Source organism: Dermochelys coriacea, chromosome 2 (genome assembly GCF_009764565.3).
Source record: "Dermochelys coriacea isolate rDerCor1 chromosome 2, rDerCor1.pri.v4, whole genome shotgun sequence".
Taxonomy (NCBI): Eukaryota; Metazoa; Chordata; order Testudines; family Dermochelyidae; genus Dermochelys; species Dermochelys coriacea.
The window spans coordinates 269,890,304-269,908,804 of NC_050069.1; the positions used below are offsets into that span (position 1 = coordinate 269,890,304).

The window sequence follows — 18,501 nt, forward strand, 5'->3', positions numbered from 1 at the left end:
CCCAAATCCTCCCAACTCCTGGTCAGACACAGGAGGAGCTGACCTGGACTGGGGGGTTCAGAAAAACGGCCAAGCTGAGGGCTGCTGTGAAGCTCCCAGGCGAGCAAATCCGCCAATAAGCGCAAGACCCACCAAGGTAGAGCAGGAACTTTGTCACAAGGGTTATAAAAGTTACACCTGTCAGATGAGAAGGTCTGTGTGCATTGACTCCTGGGCTAGTTTGTTACGTCTTCCTAAACTTTAGAAAAATCAAATGCAACTAAAACATGTTATTGACCAAACGAATACAGCCAGTTACTAAACCCATACATGGAGACATGGGAGATTACCTGAACGCCCGAGCCATCCCAAACAATTCTTCTCCACCCTTCGAGCATCAGCCCTTCAGATGCTAGTAGGTAGCTATCATCTTTCAGGTGAGAGGAAGAAGGTTTGTGGCTAATCCCCTGAGTCCCCATCCAGTGTATCTGGGGCCAGTGCCAGTTCTGCCACAGATTTCCCATGTGACTTAGGGTCAGATTCTGGACTGCTTTATGATGCTCCAGTGGTGTAGAGAGGGCAGGGTGCTCCTAGGGAGAGTAGGGCAGGCATTCATTGGCCCCTCTCCCATCCCCCTCTGTGCTCTGCCAGTTCTCGGCTGTGGAGCAGCACATTGGCATCAGTTAGGAAGCTGCTGTAAGTGAGAGTAGGTCCTAAATTAATTGGGGGCCACCCACACCAGACACCCCTTCAACCCAGAGCAGCCCAGAATCTAGGAAGGAACAAAGGTGGCATAGAGACATCCTTGTCCACCCCCATCATGCTGCACTTTCTGTTCTGCACAGTGCAGAATCTGGCCTTTCAAGGCCCTGTGCACATCTGTAAAAATTGGCCTAATAAAGATCCCCTTTACCACAGAGGTGTTGGGAGGATACGGTCATCAGTGTTTGTGAGTTTCTCAGACTCTGTCGTGATGGGTTAACGTGGGAGAGGTGGCAGTGCTGGTGACAGACTGAACTGAGGCAGGGTTACAGAAGATATATAACTCTCTCCATCCAGTGGTTACTGTCACTCTCAGTATTAAGAAAAAGGTGCAAAATTAAAATAGCCTCCATTTGGCAGAATCCCAGAACAAATTATATATCAGGGAATCACTTCGTTACAAAAATGCAGTCATCTCTGGGGTGGAGAATGGCAGACAGCTGGTGTGTGATGTCATCTCACTGCCAAGTAGGGGCAGGGAAATTCTTCTGAATCCCCAGCTATTACAATATACATTATTAAATGGCAAAACCCGTTGTGAACGCAGAGTTAAGGTGGCCTGGTGACAGCTCCAGCCCTTTCAGAATGTGGAGTTCAGTAAAACTCAACTTCTGAAAAGCTGGCAGTACAGAGTTCAGGTAAATGCCCATGCAGCCTTGAAATTGGGTGACTTCTGGGTCAGTGCCAGGAGCCAGGCAGGACAGGAGAGCCGTCTGTGGATTCAGCAATGCAGAGGGGATAGTACAGGGTTAGGTGGTATCCTGTGTGCAGGTGTGACAGGGCTGTAAAAGGGTCCCACGGGGTAGTTAAATCTCCCAAATGTGGCCTTCTGTAGGGGAAGCAGAGTCACTGTCTGAGCACAGAGCAAATGCAGGCAGGGCCCCGTCCAGTACGGGGAAAAGGCAGAGTGGGACGGTCTGCGTTATGGGCAGCGCTAAAAGAGGGCAGAGTTAAGGTTATGTTGGGTGTACCTTAATACAGCGTGTCCTGGTTTGCAGACATTTTCGGTTTGCCGAGCTCAGCGTTCTCGAAGGGCACAAGCTGTAGAATCACAGAATCCTAGAAGGGGGTGGGGGGCTGGAAGGGATGGGGGGGGTCACCACGTCCGGTCCCCCCCGTGTAGAGGCAAGACTGAGTAAACCCAGCCCAACCCTGACCGGGGTTTGTCCAACCTGTTCTTAAACACCTCCAGTGACATGCACCCACGGCCCCCCTCGGAAGCCTTAAGGACCCTGCGATTTAGTGGTCTCCCTAACATGATCTCACCTGACTCCCCCTCGCTTAACGAAGTGCCAGGGACGCTGCTCTCCCTATTTTAAAGAAGGGGAAACTGAGGCAGCGGGTTGCGGCAGCAGTGCTGGGATTGAATCCGGACTCCCAGGCGGCCCCGCCAAGCAGCGCAGAGCGGACCCTCGGAGCTGCGGGGAGCAGCCGGGCCGGGCCGGGCCGGGCACGGGCGCTGCTCCGCCGCGGGCGTCTCGCAGGCAAGCCGGCCGGGACCAGGGGGAGGAGACAGCCTGGGCCAAGCGGCTACCGCTGCCAGCTGCAGGGACCGGCCGCCCGCGGGCCCCGCCGCTGCGCCCCGGACGGAGCCCCCTGGCCAGGGCGGCGGCTCCGGTAGGGGCTGGAATGCGCCGGGGCCCTGGCTGGCGGCCCGGCCCCGCCGGGGGGCTGCGGCTGCGGGGGGGGCCCGGCACGCGATGGCCCGGGCTGAGCCCCCGGGGGGGGCAGCTCCGCTGTAGCCCGCACCCCTGGGGGGAGCGAGGCGGCTGCAGCCCCGGCCCAAGGGACGCGGGGCTGGGTGAGCCCCGTGGTGTCGGCACAGGGGAGCGCACCTCCCCGCCGGGGGGCTGGCCGCGGCCGGGGCTCCCCAGCCCGGGGAGGAGGCTCACGGCCACAGCGGGCCGGGCAGGCTGGCTCCGCAGGGGAGAGGCGCTTTGGCAGGGGCGCCTGCAGCGGGGGAAATCCCCCCGCTTTAGACCTCATCAAAACCGAAATGCAGCTGTCGGGCTCTCGCCCTCTGTGCGCTCCCCAGGGCTGGCCCTGCCCAAGGGGCCCCAGGGCTGGCCCCGCGGGCTCTTGAAGCACCGGTATAACCCTAATAATAATAGGAGTGGTTTGGCCTTGGCACAGAATCACCCCAAAACGGCTAGACATTAGGGCTGGAACAGCCTGCTTCCCCCCCCCCCATTCTTGGAGGTGTTTTAAACAGAAGGAATGGGAGAGGCAGCATGGCCTAGGCTGAGCTCAGTCGTGGGAGTCAGGAATGCTCCCTTCTGACCTCCTCTCTGGGCCCTGTTGAGTACTTCGCCTCTTTGTGCACTGCTTCTGCTTTCGCCATTGGCGACTGTGGGGGGGTGGCCCCACTGGGAGCACCCAGTGGGTGGGTGGGGGAGCTGGTGGTCCTACCGCAGTGCGAAGTGTTCTGAGGTGTGCACTGCTTCTGCTTTCCCCACTGGCGACTGTGGGGGGGGGTGGCACTGATGGGAGCACCTGGGGGTTGGGGGGAGGGGAGCTGGTGGTCCTACTGCAGTGTGAAGTATCCTGAGGTGTGCGCTTTACTCTTCCTTTGCAGTGTGTGAAAGCACTTCGTTTCCATTATGTGCATGGAGCCAGGACTGGAATTGCTAGGGGTTGGGAGTGTGCTGAGCTGGGGTCTTTTGCTTCCTAACGGTAACCCCGCAAGCTGGTATGGGCCAGCTGTAGGCGTCTAATAGCCGTGCAGGCATATCACAACCCCCTGCTGCCCATCTATCCCTCAGAAGAGTTGTTAGGGGAATTAGAAGAGCTGTGGGGGAGGAGAGACAGGCCTCGGTTGTACTGAGTGTAAAGGGGATTCCTTACAGAGGCTGCTGGACGCAGACAGACCCTGTAGTTCCCTAGCTCCCCTGCTCAGTAAACACAACTTGTGCTGCTTTGAGAACTTGCATGTGAGCCTTGAGGTGCTGGGAACAGCCAGAGTGCTGGGTACTCTGCCCATGCCTCCGATCTGCCCCCGAACTGGGAGCAGGGCAGGCCTGGAGCTCTTACACCTACGCTGGCTGGTGTGGGGATAGTCTCAGGGGCTGTCTCCTCCGCTTTCAGGCACCTCCGTGCTGCCAGAGTGGCGTAAAGAGGCCTTGGTGTAACTGAGAATCCGGCTCTCAGGTTGCGTAGCTTTGGGAGACGTGAAAGAGGAGTTGAACCAGCCTGTAGCAGCCAGGGCCACGGAAACAGAAATGGACGGTGACCTCCCCCACTGTGGACAAACCAAAGTGGCTTGCTTCAGATATTTGGTATGGGAACGAGGCACAGCTTGGGCAGCAATTTCAGAGCTGTCCGAGTTTTCCTACTCAGAGAATTGAAATGACCCTGTTCCTGTACTATTACTTTTTGACCCGGCTTTGCCACATGCTGCCAGTGTGATCTTGGACAAGTCCCTTAACCTCTCTCTGCCTTGGTTTCCCTGCTTGTAGAATGGGGATAACGCTCTTTTCCTACTTGACAGGAGGGTGGTGAGACTGACCGGGTGCTCTGGGTTCCCCAGATGGAAGATGCCATAAAAATGCAGAGAACTGTATCCATGGAGCCCTAAGAGCTGTGGAGCCCCTCCTGTAAATGGGCTTCTGCCCTGCTCTTCTTACGCTCAGCCTGAAATTCCTACCTGGAGGTGGTACCATGAAAAGAACCATCACCTCTACCCCCAGGATGGCACAGAGTCTAGCTCTAGTGACTGCCAGTGATCAGATTCCCTGTGTATCGGAAGGCTCTGGCTGTATATTACTTTAGCACCAGTCAGGATCAGGCCCCATTGCATGAGGTGCTGTACACACACACACACAGACACAGTAAATGATTGGCCCTTCCCTGCAGAGATTATGGTAGGACGTGTCCTCGGAAACTCAGGAAGGAAAACCCGCAAGTCTTGTCAGAGTTGGCAGGTCATGGTAGCAGATAGGGCTGAGTAACTGCTTGTGATTTCAGGTGCAACTGACATTTGAAGATGTCACCATCTTTTTCTCCCAAGAGGAGTGGGAGGTTTTATCTGAGTGGCAGAAGGAGCTGTATTGAGAGGTGATGAAGGAGACTTACGCCAGTCTGATCTCACTGGGTAAAATTGGTGGTTTTTGTTTGGCATGGAGCTGTGGGATCTTTGGAGGGTTTTTTTACAGGCTTTGGATTCAGGGCTAATCTCCCGACTCATGGATTCCTGATAGAGCCCAGCTATGCCCACTCTGAACACGAGTGGAGCAATCTCGCTTACTTCCATTCATCCACATGGAATGGGGCACGTTGGAATCCCAGAGCACAAACAGATGGAAATAGGATTTACATTTCCGTTCTGGTTTAATATTAATATTTCTTTGCAACTGACATTTTGGGGTCTGATCCTGCTAGGTGCTGAGCATCCTCTGCTCCTGCAGGTGGTGATCAAGAGCTTGTGGGACTGGGCCAGTTCCTACTGGTGGCTCCGTAATCCCTTTGTCTGTGTTCACAGGGTATCAATTTGGGAGACCTGCCATTTTATCGCAGATTGGACCAGAGGAAGAGCCGGGCCTCTCAGGTCAGCTGGAACTGAAAGGAAAAGAATTGCCTGCACGTGAGTGGCAACATTTAAATAGTCAGTAGGCCTGCGTCTGCATTCCTTGTGCATTCAAACACCCAGGGGCAGATCTGCTCCGGCGTGGGGGGAAGCTGATGGAGTGTACATTGAAGTTGATGGAGCTATGGCCATTCCCACAAGCTGTGGATCTACCTTTCAGTGAAGTGTGGGGGACTCTGACACATCAGGAATGCAGAATCAGGTGGTATGTTTGATCAGACATTCCCCCAAAGGGCTGGTCCTTTGCACCGTGTTGAATTGCACCAGCTAAGTGCTGCTCCAGTGCTTGGTGATATTATCACCTTTCTTGCCAGAGAAGAATGCTCAGCATCAGGCCACTGGAGCAGATGTGAAGGGGTTTGTACCGCCACAGAAAATAGTGAATATTTTTTATTCTTGGCACCAAAGTGTGACGCTTTTCAGAGCTAACCTAGATGTGTGGGGTGAATTGCTATCACCTGCTAACGGCATGAGGGAGTCTTGTCTGTGCCCACCAGGGGAAATTCTCTTGAAGCTACCGGCTGCTGGCTACACAAATTCCACACCAGGCTACCCCAAGCCCTGCTCTTTCCCACTGCAGGTTAGCAGTTTAGTGCAGCTGAGCGCCTCGTCCCCTGTCTTCAGGACACCCACAATGTGCACTGGTCTCTTGCCTCCCTGGAAGCAGCGTTCTCCGGTTTACTGGCCTCACCTCAGTTCAGCATTCTCTTTAGCACAAGGCACTTAGATGTGTCTATAGTAAAACCAAATGAAAGTTTATTTAGCAAAGCTTGAGTAAAAGTTTCAAATAAAAGCAAGTGAAAGGATTTGGAAACATAAGGATACAGGTAAAAGACATAAAATGCAAACTAAAGCCTGTGCTACTTAGACTGGAAAGGTACTTGTTAATAAGGTTTTCTCACGCAATGGTCAGTCAGTCCGGCCAGCCAGCGCTTGTCCAGCCCAGAGAGCTGGAATTCCCTTCTCATGAGACATTCCCACTGCCAGAGCAGCACCTCTAGATGGATAACATCATGTGCCCTTTCTTCAGCCCTTATACAGTCCCAGACATTTTATCTGTTTTCATAATTGGGGCATCGCATTCACTTCAGCTCAGCCCTCAGGGCCCCCTATTCAGAGTTGTCTCTTGGGGTCCCTTTGTCTTTGTCAATGCTCAGGCCTGCAGGGGGTCAGACGCTGGGCTGGGTCGTGTTCCCACTCTTGATTGAGTTAGTTCTGAGCCCCGCCCTGCCTTGGGTGACATACTGTCTCTCCAACAAGTAACGTCCTACATTTTCCAGAGCTCTTAAAATATTTCCCGTACAAACCTCTCATATTATCCATGATGATCAGCTAGTTCTGAGCTTTTGGCAGAGACTACACACTAACTCGCCCTTAGGTGAAGTATCAAGAGGGTGATTGGACATGCAGGAGATCTAATGCCTGCCTGGATTGGTCTGGGCATGCCTGCATCACAGCCCCTCTCCGATCATACCAATGTTCCCTTGCTTTTTTTTTCCTTCTTGTCTCCCTTTATCAATGGGAAGTTTACGGTGGGTTCTGTGGTGTATGGCCAGATAGGGATTCCCTTCCTGTGCTCCACACTGCTCAGAAAAGGTGTCTACAGTGATCTCTGTTAATATGGAATTCCTGCCCTGTATTTTGGGCAACTCAGTGCAATTTTGTGCACATATAATCCTCCAGCCAGTAACAGGGAAGGGGGTTCAGCTGCATTGGAATAACCAACCTTGCAACCCCCAGTAATGGTTGGAGTCAGGGCAATTAGAAATGTAACCAGTTCTCTCCCTCTGCCAAAACCAAAATCCTGCCGGTCTGTTGTTCCTGATGAAATGGCTTCTGCTCTACCCAGACTTAGCAGGGAAAGTGATGTGGGTCAGATCCAGGCCCAAAACCTCAGGGGGAGTTGTATTCATTTCACTGTTGAATTCACATCTTGGTATAGAAGGTGGTGGGGGATCTTTTTTACAATTCAGGTCTAGAGCATAGTGTCTGGATAACAAATTACCTGCCAAAACATGCCAGTGGGTTTGTGGAGTCAGTTTTGTCCAGCTTAGGCCATGTCTACACAACTGTTCCACTGTAAGGTCTCCATGTAGACGCTCTGTGCCAGCAGGAGAGAACTCTCCCACTGGCATCATTAAACCACCGCCAACGAGCGGCAGGAGCTATGTCAGCAGGAGAACGTCTCCCACTGATGTAGAACTGTGCACACCGGCACTTTTGTTGGTGAAGCAAAGCCTGAGAAGAGCCCTTGTGTTCTGGTCTAAGAGCCTGATGCTACACGTTGCAGAGTTCCTCTTGCCAAGTGGATTTGTGAATCCCGAGCTGTCCCTCTTGCAGGCCCATACTAAGTTTCTGAAAGGCTCTGGGTCTTGGAATCCCCCTGTGAAACAAAATCTATTGTCATGTCAGGGTGCTTTGTCGCTGACCATTGTCCGGCCATTGATTCTAATCCTGCAGATGCTCTCGGGGTCCAGCTCAAGGTGGAGAGGCATGACAAAGCGTATGATGTAAGCCTGGGACAAGTCAGTATATTACCCCGGGACTCTAGGGAGCATGCCTTGCAGGCTTCCATCAAGGAAGAAGACTGCCCAAGTGAGAGCAACATCTCCAAGCAGAACAGAAGGCTGCCCATGACATTAGATCTGTCCAGCCTGAGTGACAAGAGGTCAGCAACAATCCCAGATCCCCTGGAGCAGGACAAGAAGAAAAGGAGCCCACGTGAGAAGCACTTCTCAAATAATGCAGATCTGGACTGTCACCAGCTCACTCGTGCAGAGAGGACCCACGTGTGCGCTGAATATGGGAAATGCTTTGCTCCAAAGCGAAACCTGGCAATGCGCCTGAGAGTCCACACAGGGGAGAAGCGGTTTAAATGCACCAGGTGTGAGAAGTGCTTCATTCAGAAGCAACAGCTGCTCAGGCACCAGGAGACCCACATAACCAAGTCACCGTGCCTGTGCAGAGAGTGCGGGAGATGTTTTCAAGCCATTCATGAACTTCGGCGTCACCAGGTCACTCATGCAAGAAAAACACCGGTCTTGGTGATCACGGTTTCAAAGTTCACTTTCCCTGTTGTGCATTACAATAAAACAAGCCATGAGGCTTAATCCGCCGGGCCGCAAGTTGCACAGAAAGAACAAAAATGCGACATCTCGTTGCATGTGGGGAAAACTTGCCCTGACAAATGGAAACATATTATGTGCCCAAGGGTAGGAACAGAATCCAAAAAGTGTAAGAAATATGCCCCCACCCATCTGATGGGATGGACACTTTAAAGCTCATTGTTCAATTCACTCTTAATAAAACCACCGTATATCAGCACATAGGACCTGAGTGGAACTATTTAAAGGGTGGTTTTACTCTGAAAAGTAAAAATGGCACGTTCTTGCTCAACAGGTCTGCTGGCTGTATGTTCTACGTTCAGTAGTTTTGCCCCTGTGAAAAATGTCTTGATTCCTAGATTCCAAGGCCAAAAGGGGCCATTGCAATCATCTAGTCTGACCTCCTGGATAACACAGGCCAGAGGTTTCAGAGTAGTAGCTGTGTTAATCTGTATTTGCAAAAAGAAAAGGAGTACTTGTGGCACCGTAGAGACTAACACATTTATTTGAGCATAAGCAAGTGAGCTGTAGCTCACGAAAGCTTAGGCTCAAATAAATTTGTTAGTCTCTAAAGTGCCACAAGTACTCCTTTTTCTTTTTACAGGCCAGAGGAAACCCCCACAATAATTCCCACTGATGTCCAAGAAGGTTTGGAATCCAGCTCTCTCCCACTTAGCTGGTCTAGCTCTGGAGAACTAAAAGGAGTCCAGGTAGTAGACAGCTTTGTCGTTAAAGTCCCACGCACGCAGATTTGTCACTTAGGAAAGTCTCCAGGAATTGCTTTGTGACCTTTAGGGCGGCTCAGTGCTTCAGCTGTTTTCTGGTAGGTGTGAGGTCACATAACGTGCTGAAGTGTTAGAGCTGGTGGAGCCACCAGACTTTGCAGGATCTACACAGGCAATTTTTAGAAAAGTCGAGGAGAACTGGGTAGCAATTCCTAATGAGAGGGAGAGCTTTCTACTGCTAGGTTACCAGTTTAAATCTCACTGGGGTTGATATTGATGGAAAGTGGCCCATGGGAAATGAGTATGCTGGGTCTCAGCCATTTTACTAGTGGACAGATTTCCTTGTACCCTTCCCAAATTAGCCTCCTTTTTGGTGTTCCCAGCAAAGAGGCTGAGGTTTGAATGAGTTGTGCCAAATGAACGGTCCTGCCTGCTAGAACTGGACTTCCCCAGATCAAGAGCATGGTTTGGGTTGCTTGCACCATGCTGTTTATGTACATGCTCTGGGGGTAGAGGAAGCCTGTCTCCTGGGCTGTCGCCTTTCTCCAGCACCCTGCTGACACACACAAAAATTCAGACCCTTTTTTAAAAAATCTAGTGTGAAGTTTGTGTGCCTGGTGCTTGTCTGAGCCAGGCTAGGGCTTGATCTTGCTGTCCTTGCACCTCCTCCTCTGTTGGAGCTTGGAAGGCACAAGAATGGCTGGCATCAGCGGAGGCATTGGGCGTGTGCTGCAAACGTCACTTGGAACGCACAGTAACGTTCGCTGCTGTGAGTAGCAATGGCAGAAACCAATGTCTCTCTCTAGGGGTAAGAGGGGGTTTATTGCAGTGTTGTTGCATGTGGTAGAATCGTACAGCAGTTAGAGATGTAAAATTTTAAACGGTTAACCGATCAGTATTAGTCTTACCAGCAATATATTCCAGTTAACGTTTAATACAGATTGGTAAAATAAATTTGTGACATTGTAATACCTAATGCGCATATCAAAAATGTCACAGCAATACCCAGGGAGCGCGGGAGCTTGCAGTGCTTTCGTGGCTCGGGAGGCCACTGGATTAGCCTGTGCCCGGCAGAGAGGGCACCGTTGGACACAGACCGGCAGCCACCCGGCTCTGCTTCTCTTGCAACTGGCTGCAGTGGTGGATCTGCCTGGGAACCACTGGATCTGCTGGAACTCTTGGCTCTGCCCTGCCACCGCTGCTCACCTGGCCAAACTAGCTGCACTAGGCAGCGGCTAGAAACTGGGAGAGCAAGGGGTGGCAGCGCCTAGCCGTGCATGTGCAAACGATCCCCCAGCCCACTGCACTGCACCTCTGAGGGGAGACAGCAGGGTGGGTAGCCCCACGCCAGGGGTAGATGGTTAACAATTAAATGGTTAACAATATACTTTTAATATTTAAATGGGTACTTCTTTAAACAACAGTTACATCCCTAACAGCAATACCTGTGAATCCTGTGTAATCACCCTGCACGCAGTACATGAGTTTGGAGCAATAAAAATAGTTCATTACAAACAGAGCTCTTTCTGCAGATCTAATTAACTCGAGGGCATGACTGCCCCGTTCCCGGCTCCGACGCCGTGGAGCCTTTACCCCGTGTCCCCCTTCCCAGCTCCGACGCCGTGGAGCCTTTACCCCGCGTTCCCATTCCCCTTTAGCAGGCATAATTATACCTGCAATACATGCCCTTACAATTTATGGTCATGTCCCATTTTGGGGGGGGGTCATGAATCTGGGGTCTTCATCCCACCTCTTTCGTACCCCATGGGAGGGGTAAGGAGCGAGGTTGTGCTATGGTCAGGGAAAGGCATTTCTTTGGCCTTTTCGTGTTTTATACCTTCCCCACAATCCTCCTTGCCCCTCCCGACTGGTTGCTTGACTTTGCCTTGAGATTGGAGCTGAGGCAATCTTCAAGCGTGTGCTCGTCTATTACATTCCCACCATGCCCAGTAACATTTTAACTGCTCTTATCTGTTCCTGTTATACCAACAAACCCACCTGGCCTGGTAGAAGCAACATTTTTGTCCTTTGTTTACACATTTCAGTAAGGATCCCTTTGTTCACGCATATTAGTAAGAATATAAGTGTATCAAGAATCAAACAGGCAAACAAGGCCCAAAATTCTGTCTCAGGCGGAAATACAGGCCTGAATCCTACATTATGACTAGCACTCTTAACAGCGCTGAATGCAGAGCTCTCGGATTCGCTGCTCCCAAAGGAGCAGAACACGCCCGCTCAGGGTCCCCGCTCTGCGTCACGCAGCTCTGGTAGACGTAGAGCGACAACAGGGATACGTTTAACATCAGAGAGCCGAGATACAAGCGAGGGACAGAAAGAATGTTGGAAACACACGGTTACGTATGAGACAAAATCATAACACGCTCTCTAGTGCCTAAACACGACTCCCAAGGCCTGCCCCTGGCTCCTGCAAGTAGCTGACCCCCCCGGTCCTTTCCCCAGCCTTTTCAACCGGTTTGGTTGAGACCCCTTCCCATAAGATCAAGCCCACTGGTGGTTTGTTCACATAGATGGAAGGAGAACTGCGGGTTTATCTGCACCCCAGATAGAGTCTGAAGAGTTCATTGTCTTACTGTAAACAGGATAAGCCCGGCTGTTCTTGTTTTGTCCAGCAACCTCCACAACCTAGTGACTAGCATTTTGCTCAGACCGTAAATGGCCGTCCATTGTGAGTCGTACAATACTTAACTTGCACGTGACCAGCCAGAGTGAGATAAATGTCTCTTCCCCCCGCTTGACAGGAGTTTGTGGATCACCTGTCAGTGACTTGCCTTAACTCACCACCCTAGAGAGCAGAGTTTTTAGCATAAAACAGAACTCTTCACCTATTTTCCATACATCTCGCAATGGTTTTGATAACCAGTGTGACACAGGCTTTCATTGGAGACCCTACATAACATTAATGGGCAGGCTACCACATACATACCAGACCCAGGGGATCCTTGCAACCCTTATGTACCCCTGTGCCAAGAGGGCCTTGGGTTACAGAGCTGGCTATTATTTCATGAAGCAGTTGTAGTGGAGTTCTCCTATAGTTGGATGCAGGCTGAAGAAGTGAGAACTGATAAATCATTCCAGAGACTCCGTGAAATTTTGCTTTTGCTTTGACACAGCTATAAATCCAGAGTGACTTCACTGGGAGCCGAGCAGACTATAGACAGCGCCGCACGTTATACACGTAGTATCAGAGTTTGGCTCATAGATTCATAGATACTAAGGTCAGAAGGGACCATTCTGATCATCTAGTCCGACCTCCTGCACAGCGCAGGCCACAGAATCTCACCCACCCACTCCTACGAAAAACCTCACCTATGTCTGAGCTATTGAAGTCCTCAAATCATGGTTTAAAGACTTCAAGGAGCAGAGAAGCCTCCCTCAAGTGACCCGTGCCCCATGCTACAGAGGAAAGTGAAAAACCTCCAGGGCCTCTCCAATCTGCCCTGGAGGAAAATTCCTTCCCGACCCCAAATATGGCAATCAGCTAAACCCTGAGCATATGGGCAAGATTCACCAGCCAGATACTACAGAAAATTCTTCCCTGAGTAACTCAGATCCCATCCATCTAATATCCCCATCTCAGGGGATTAATCCTATTTACCCTGAATATTTAAAGATCAATTACTTACCAAAATCACATTATCCCATCATACCATCTCCTTCATAAACTTATCGAGTAGAATCTTAAAGCCAGATAGATCTTTTGCCCCCACTGCTTCCCTTGAAAAGGCTATTCCAAAACTTCACTCCTCTGATGGTTAGAAACCTTCGTCTAATTTCAAGTCTAAACTTCCTGGTGGCCAGTTTATACCCATTTGTTCTTGTGTCCACATTGGTGCTGAGCTTAAATAATTCCTCTCCCTCTCCTGTATTTATCCCTCTGATGTATTTATAGAGAGCAATCATATCTCCCCTCAACCTTCTTTTAGTTAGGCTAAACAAGCCAAGCTCCTTAAGTCTCCTTTCATAAGACAAGTTTTCCATTCCTCAGATCATCCTAGTAGCCCTTCTCTGTACCTGCTCCAGTTTGAATTCATCCTTTTTAAACATGGGAGACCAGAACTGCACACAGTATTCTAGGTGAGGTCTCACTAGTGCCTTGTATAACGGTACTAAAACCTCCTTATCCCTACTGGAAATGCCTCTCCTGATGCATCCTAAAACCGCATTAGCTTTTTTCACAGCCATATCACATTGGCAGCTCACAGTCATCCTATGATCAACCAATACTCCAAGGTCCTTCTCCTCTTCTGTTACTTCTAATTGATGCGTCCCCAACTTATAACTAAAATTCTTGTTATTAATCCCTAAATGCATAACCTTACACTTCTCACTATTAAATTTCATCCTATTACTATTACTCCAATTTACAAGGTCATCAAGATCCTCCTGTATAATGTCCCGATCCTTCTCCGAATTGGCAATACCTCCCAGCTTTGTATCATCTGCAAACTTTATTAGCACACTCCCACTTTTTGTGCCAAGGTCAGTAATAAAAAGATTAAATAAGATTGGTCCCAAAACCGATGCCTGAGGAACTCCACTGGTAACCTCCCTCCAACCTGACAGTTTGCCTTTCAGTAGGACCCGTTGCAGTCTCCCCTTTAACCAATTCCTTATCCACCTCTTGATGTTCATATTGATCCCCATCTTCTCCAATTTAACTAATAATTCCCCATGTGGCACGGTATCAAATGCCTTACTGAAATCTAGGTAAATTAGATCCACTGCATTTCCTTTATCTAAAAAATCTGTTACTTTTTCAAAAAAGGAGATTAGGTTGATTTGGCACGATCTACCTTTTGTAAAACCATGTTGTATTTTGTCCCATTTACCATTGACTTCAATGTCCTTAACTAATTTCTCCTTCAAAATTTTTTCCAGGACCTTGCATACTACAGATGACAAACTAACTGGCCTGTAGTTATCCGGATCACTTTTTTTCCCTTTCTTAAAAATAGGAACTATATTAGCAATTCTCCAATCATTCAGTACTGCTCCTGAGTTTACAGATTCATTAAAAATTCTTGCTAATGGGCTTGCAATTTCAGGTGCCAATTTCTTTAATATTCTTGGATGAAGATTATCTGGGCCCCCCGATTTAGTCCCATTAAGCTGTTTGAGTTTCGCTTCTACCTCAGATATGGTAATATCTACCTTCATATCCTCATTCCCATTTGTCATGGTACCATTATCCCCAAGATCCTCTTTAGCCTTATTAAAGACTGAGGCAAAGTATTTGTTTAGATATTGGGCCATGCCTAGATTATCTTTAACTTCCACTCCATCCTCAGTGTTTAGCGGCCCCCCTTCTTTTTTTCTTAGTTTTCTTCTTATTTATATGGCTATAGAACCTTTTACTATTGGTTTTAATTCCCTTTGCAAGGTCCAACTCTACCCGACTTTTAGCCCGTCTCACTTTATCTCTACATGTTCTGACCTCAATTAGGTAGCTTTCCTTGCTGATCTCTCCCATCTTCCACTCCCTGTATGCTTTCTGCTTCTTCTTAAGCACCTCTCTAAGATGCTTGCTCATCCACCTTGGTCTACAACTCCTTCCTATGAATTTTTTCCCCTTTCTTGGGATACAGGCTTCCGATAGCTTCTGCAGCTTTGATTTAAAGTAATCCCAGGCCTCCTCTAACTTTAGATCTATAAAGTTCTTCAGTCCAATCCACTTCCCTAACTAATTTCCTTAATATTTGAAAGTCAGCCCTTTTGAAAACAAAAACTCTAGTTGCAGATTTATTTTTGTTAATCCTTCCGTTCAGTTTGAACTGAATTAGCTCAAGATCACTTGAGCCAAGATTATCCCCTACAACCATTTCTTCTTTGAGGTCCTCGCTACTCACCAAAATTAAATCTAAAATGGCATCCCCTCTAGTCGGATCAGCAACTACTTGATGAAGGAATCCATCAGCTATCGCATCTAGGAAAATCTGAGCCGTATTATTATTACTAGCACTGGTCCTCTAGTCTATGTCTGGGAAATTAAAGTCTCCCATGATCTTGCAGTTTGCATTAGTATTTACTTTATTAAAAACATTAAAAAGGGCTCTATCCATATCCAAATTAGATCCCGGAGGTCTATAGCACACCCCAAGCACTATCGTAGGAGAGGCTTTACTAGTTTTCTTCCCCAATGTAATTTTTGCCCAGACAGACTCTGTCTTATCCATTGCATCGCTTCTTATTTCTTTACATTCTACCTCATCATTGATATACAATGCTACTCCACCACCTTTACCTTTGTTTCTGTCTTTCCTAAACAGCACATACCCTTCAATACCTGTAGTCCAGTCATGACTACTATTCCACCATGTTTCTGTTATCCCTATAATATCTGGTTTCACTTCCTGCACCAGTAGCTCTAGTTCCTCCATTTTGTTACCTAGGCTCCTCGCATTGGTGTACAAACATCTTAATTTTTGCTGTTTGGCCTCGCTCACATTTTGTACCCTATTAGGCACAGTCATTCTACAGCCAGTATAACCTATTAGACTAGTATCCACACCACCCTCGCTCCTTATATACATACAGCCGTGGGTAGGAGAATCCTTTCTTACTTCGTCTTCTTCCCTCTCAATGCTAAATCTGGTGTGGAGATTACCTGGACATCTCCCAACCATCTCCCACAAATTCCTAGTTTAAAGCTCTCTTTATCAGTTGTGCCAGCCTTGATCCTAGAAGTCTATTTCCTTCCCTACTCAGATGAAGACCATCCCGAGAGAACTGTCCTCTGTCCGTGAATGCCTCCCAGTGGCCATACATCCCAAAGCCCTCCTTATAGCACCACTGCCTAAGCCATCTGTTGACAGTCATAATCTTGTCACACCTTTGTTGCCCTTCTCTAGGAACAGGAAGGATCCCACTAAAGATCACCTGAGCCTCAATTTCCTTAAGCGTCTTCCCCAGCCTAGCATAGTCTCCCTTAATACTTTCCAGCGAGAATCTAGCCGTATCATTTGTTCCCACATGAAGGATAATTAGGGGATTCTTTCCCGCTCCCTTTAGGATCCTTTTCAACCTCAGGTCTACATCCCGTATCTTAGCACCTGGAAGACAGCACACCCTTCTATTCTCTGGATCAGCTCTAGTTATAGGCCTGTCTATTCTTCTCAATAAAGAGTCCCCGATCACATAGACCTGCCTTTTCCTGGGGATGGTGCTATTCTCCAGTCTCTCCCCTGTTCCCTCTGGCTGCAAGTTCTTTCCATTCCTATTTTCCCTTATAATCCTCTTCAACCCATCCTGTATCCTCCTGGGGCTCATATTTGGTGTAGTCTCCATTGACTCTTCCCCTTTTCCTATAGGACTAGCCTCTCTTCTCTTCTTCCTTGCCCTTCCACCTTCAACAAGTACCTGCTGAGCCCCTTCTTCATTTTCCAACTCTGCAAACCTGTTCCTAAGCTCTATTTCTCCTTCACTAGCCCGTCTTTTCCTCTGCCTGGTTCTTTGAGTCACATGTTTCCACTGACCACTTTCCTCACCCAGTCTCCCCTCAAAATTCCCCAGCCCTGCTTCCATCCGAGAGTCTGAGCTTTTCCCTTCAGATACCTCATATCTTTGCTCCATCATCTGCTCAAACCCCTTCCTAACTCAACCAGACTTTCCACCTGCATCTCCAAACCTCGGATCTTTTCCTCCATCAGCTCTATCAGACGGCAGTTCATGCAGAAAAAACTTTTCCCAGGTCCCCCCTCCAGGATCATGTACATACCACAGCTTCCACATCCAGTCATCCTCAATGTGTCTTCCACTACAGGAGTCACTCCCACAGCTGCCTCCGTATCTGTCATCGCCTTCCCACCTAAGTCCTGTTAATCCGGGAAACACAAACCACACCAAAAAGACCACCACCCCCAGCAAAAGCAAACCCCAAACAATCACCACAACACAAACTCCCCCTGTTTGCTAGCTCCTGTGCCACTGCCTGACTGGCTGGCTACCTTTATAGGACCTCTAGTCAGAAAAGCCCCATCCCCTAATCAGGGCTCAGCTTCTCTCCCAGCACAAAGCCCCTACAAGCTTGGCAGCCCATCAGCCCTGTGCCATGTTAATAAAGTCCAGGGCTGAAAAAGCTCTTCACCCTTCCTGATTAGCATCAGCACCTTACACAAGGGAAACTTGCTGCCTCTGACCAACCCCCAAACCACCTCTGCTGGAAAGAAGTGCTGATCCTTCCAGGGGCTACCTCCACCCCTCACCCCAGGCTGGGGCAAGTAGCTAATGGGAGGAACCAGCCCCCGGCGCCTAACATGCTTTAGGGTGGGGCCGCCCAATCAAGGGGGGCCTGAAAGCTGCAGCAGCAGGTAGGGGCGGGGTCTCCCGGCGCAGCCCGGCTGGTAGTTACACACCCGTGGCGCTAGGGGGTGCCAGCGAGCCCCACGGGCGGCATTGCACAGGCAAAGCGGGAGTGTGCGGGGAGCCCGGGGCTCCCATGAGCTAGGATCGGGAGCGGGACCCCCGGGGGCTCAGCTGCAGCAGCGCCTGGGCAATGGCTGATGGGGCCCGTCCTCGGGTACGAGCCGAGGGATGCTGCGGATGGATCCCAGCAGGGCGAGGGAGGGTCCCGGGGAAAGGGGCTGGGCCGGCAGCTTCCAGGGGCAGGTCCCCCGCGGTTCACCGGGATTAGGGGCGGAGTTTGCACGGCCCCGGCGGCCTCCTCTGGGGCTGGGGGGAGCAGCTTCCCCTGCTGCCGGGAACACGTGCCCCACTGCTGCTCCCTCCTCTCCCTCGGGAGCTGGGGGGCAGCTCCCGGGCATGGGGCTGGGAACTGGGGATTCCGAGGGCTGCCCTCAACTGGTCCCGGGCAGAGGCGCCCCCCACCGCGGCAGGGCAGGGGGTGGGTTCCCCTGGCCCCACTCCCGCAGGCTCTGAACGCCCCGCGCCGCCCGGATCCTGCAATCAGGGGGGCCTCGCCCAGCACAGGGGCCTGCCCACGTGGCGTGCAGCAGGATCGGGGCCCGAGATTGGAGCCAAGAGCCCGACTAGGGCGCTCGTTCCATGCAGTGTGTCCCTGGGCCCCTGCAGGTGTAACGCTCAACCCTTCTGCGCTTCCCATTCTGTTGGCTGGGCAGAGAGACAAGGCGGGTGAGGGATTTTCCCTTATTGGAGCCGCTTGTCTCTCTCCCCAACAGAAGCTGCTCCAATTAACGATCTGACCTCACCCACCTTGTCTCTCTAATCTTCTGGCACCAACAGGGCAGACAGGCCAAACCCGTGAAAAAAACGCAGACATTTGGGCTTGTTTTTGGCTTAATTGGCTTGTGAGTTGCTTGTTGGCTAGTTTTTTGCTTGTTTGGCTTGTAGCTAGTTGCGTCATTTTTTTGAT

At 50.2% G+C, this 18,501-nt stretch overlaps 1 protein-coding gene across 3 annotated transcripts; it reads left to right on the top strand.

Moving 5' to 3' along the window:
• Window positions 1–3,778: 3,778 nt before the first annotated feature.
• Window positions 3,779–8,719, top strand: LOC122458450 (zinc finger protein 629-like). Of its 3 annotated transcripts, none has more exons than XR_006278500.1 (4): window positions 3,779–4,016; window positions 4,705–4,794; window positions 5,219–5,320; window positions 7,784–8,719. XR_006278500.1 is itself a non-coding variant. In XM_043507070.1 (4 exons), the coding sequence occupies exons 2-4, from the start codon at window positions 4,798–4,800 to the stop codon at window positions 8,431–8,433; spliced, it is 786 nt and encodes a 261-aa protein (XP_043363005.1). In that variant the 5' UTR covers window positions 3,779–4,016; window positions 4,705–4,797; the 3' UTR covers window positions 8,434–8,719. The 3 variants fall into 3 exon arrangements, 2 of the variants coding, with proteins under 2 accessions (XP_043363005.1, XP_043363006.1); XM_043507070.1 differs by having other exon boundaries at window positions 4,705–4,831; XM_043507071.1 differs by having other exon boundaries at window positions 3,779–3,966; window positions 4,705–4,831.
• Window positions 8,720–18,501: the final 9,782 nt, after the last annotated feature.

What these genes read in the sequence shown, in the direction of transcription:
- LOC122458450 (XM_043507070.1), top strand. Translation starts at nt 4,798, where the DNA reads ATGAAGGAGACTTACGCCAGTCTGATCTCACTGG. An exon ending in CGCCAGTCTGATCTCACTGG is followed by an intron (nt 4,832 to 5,218) that starts GTAAAATTGGTG and finishes CTGTGTTCACAG; the next exon opens with GGTATCAATTTGGGAGACCT. An exon ending in AGGAAAAGAATTGCCTGCAC is followed by an intron (nt 5,321 to 7,783) that starts GTGAGTGGCAAC and finishes CTAATCCTGCAG; the next exon opens with ATGCTCTCGGGGTCCAGCTC.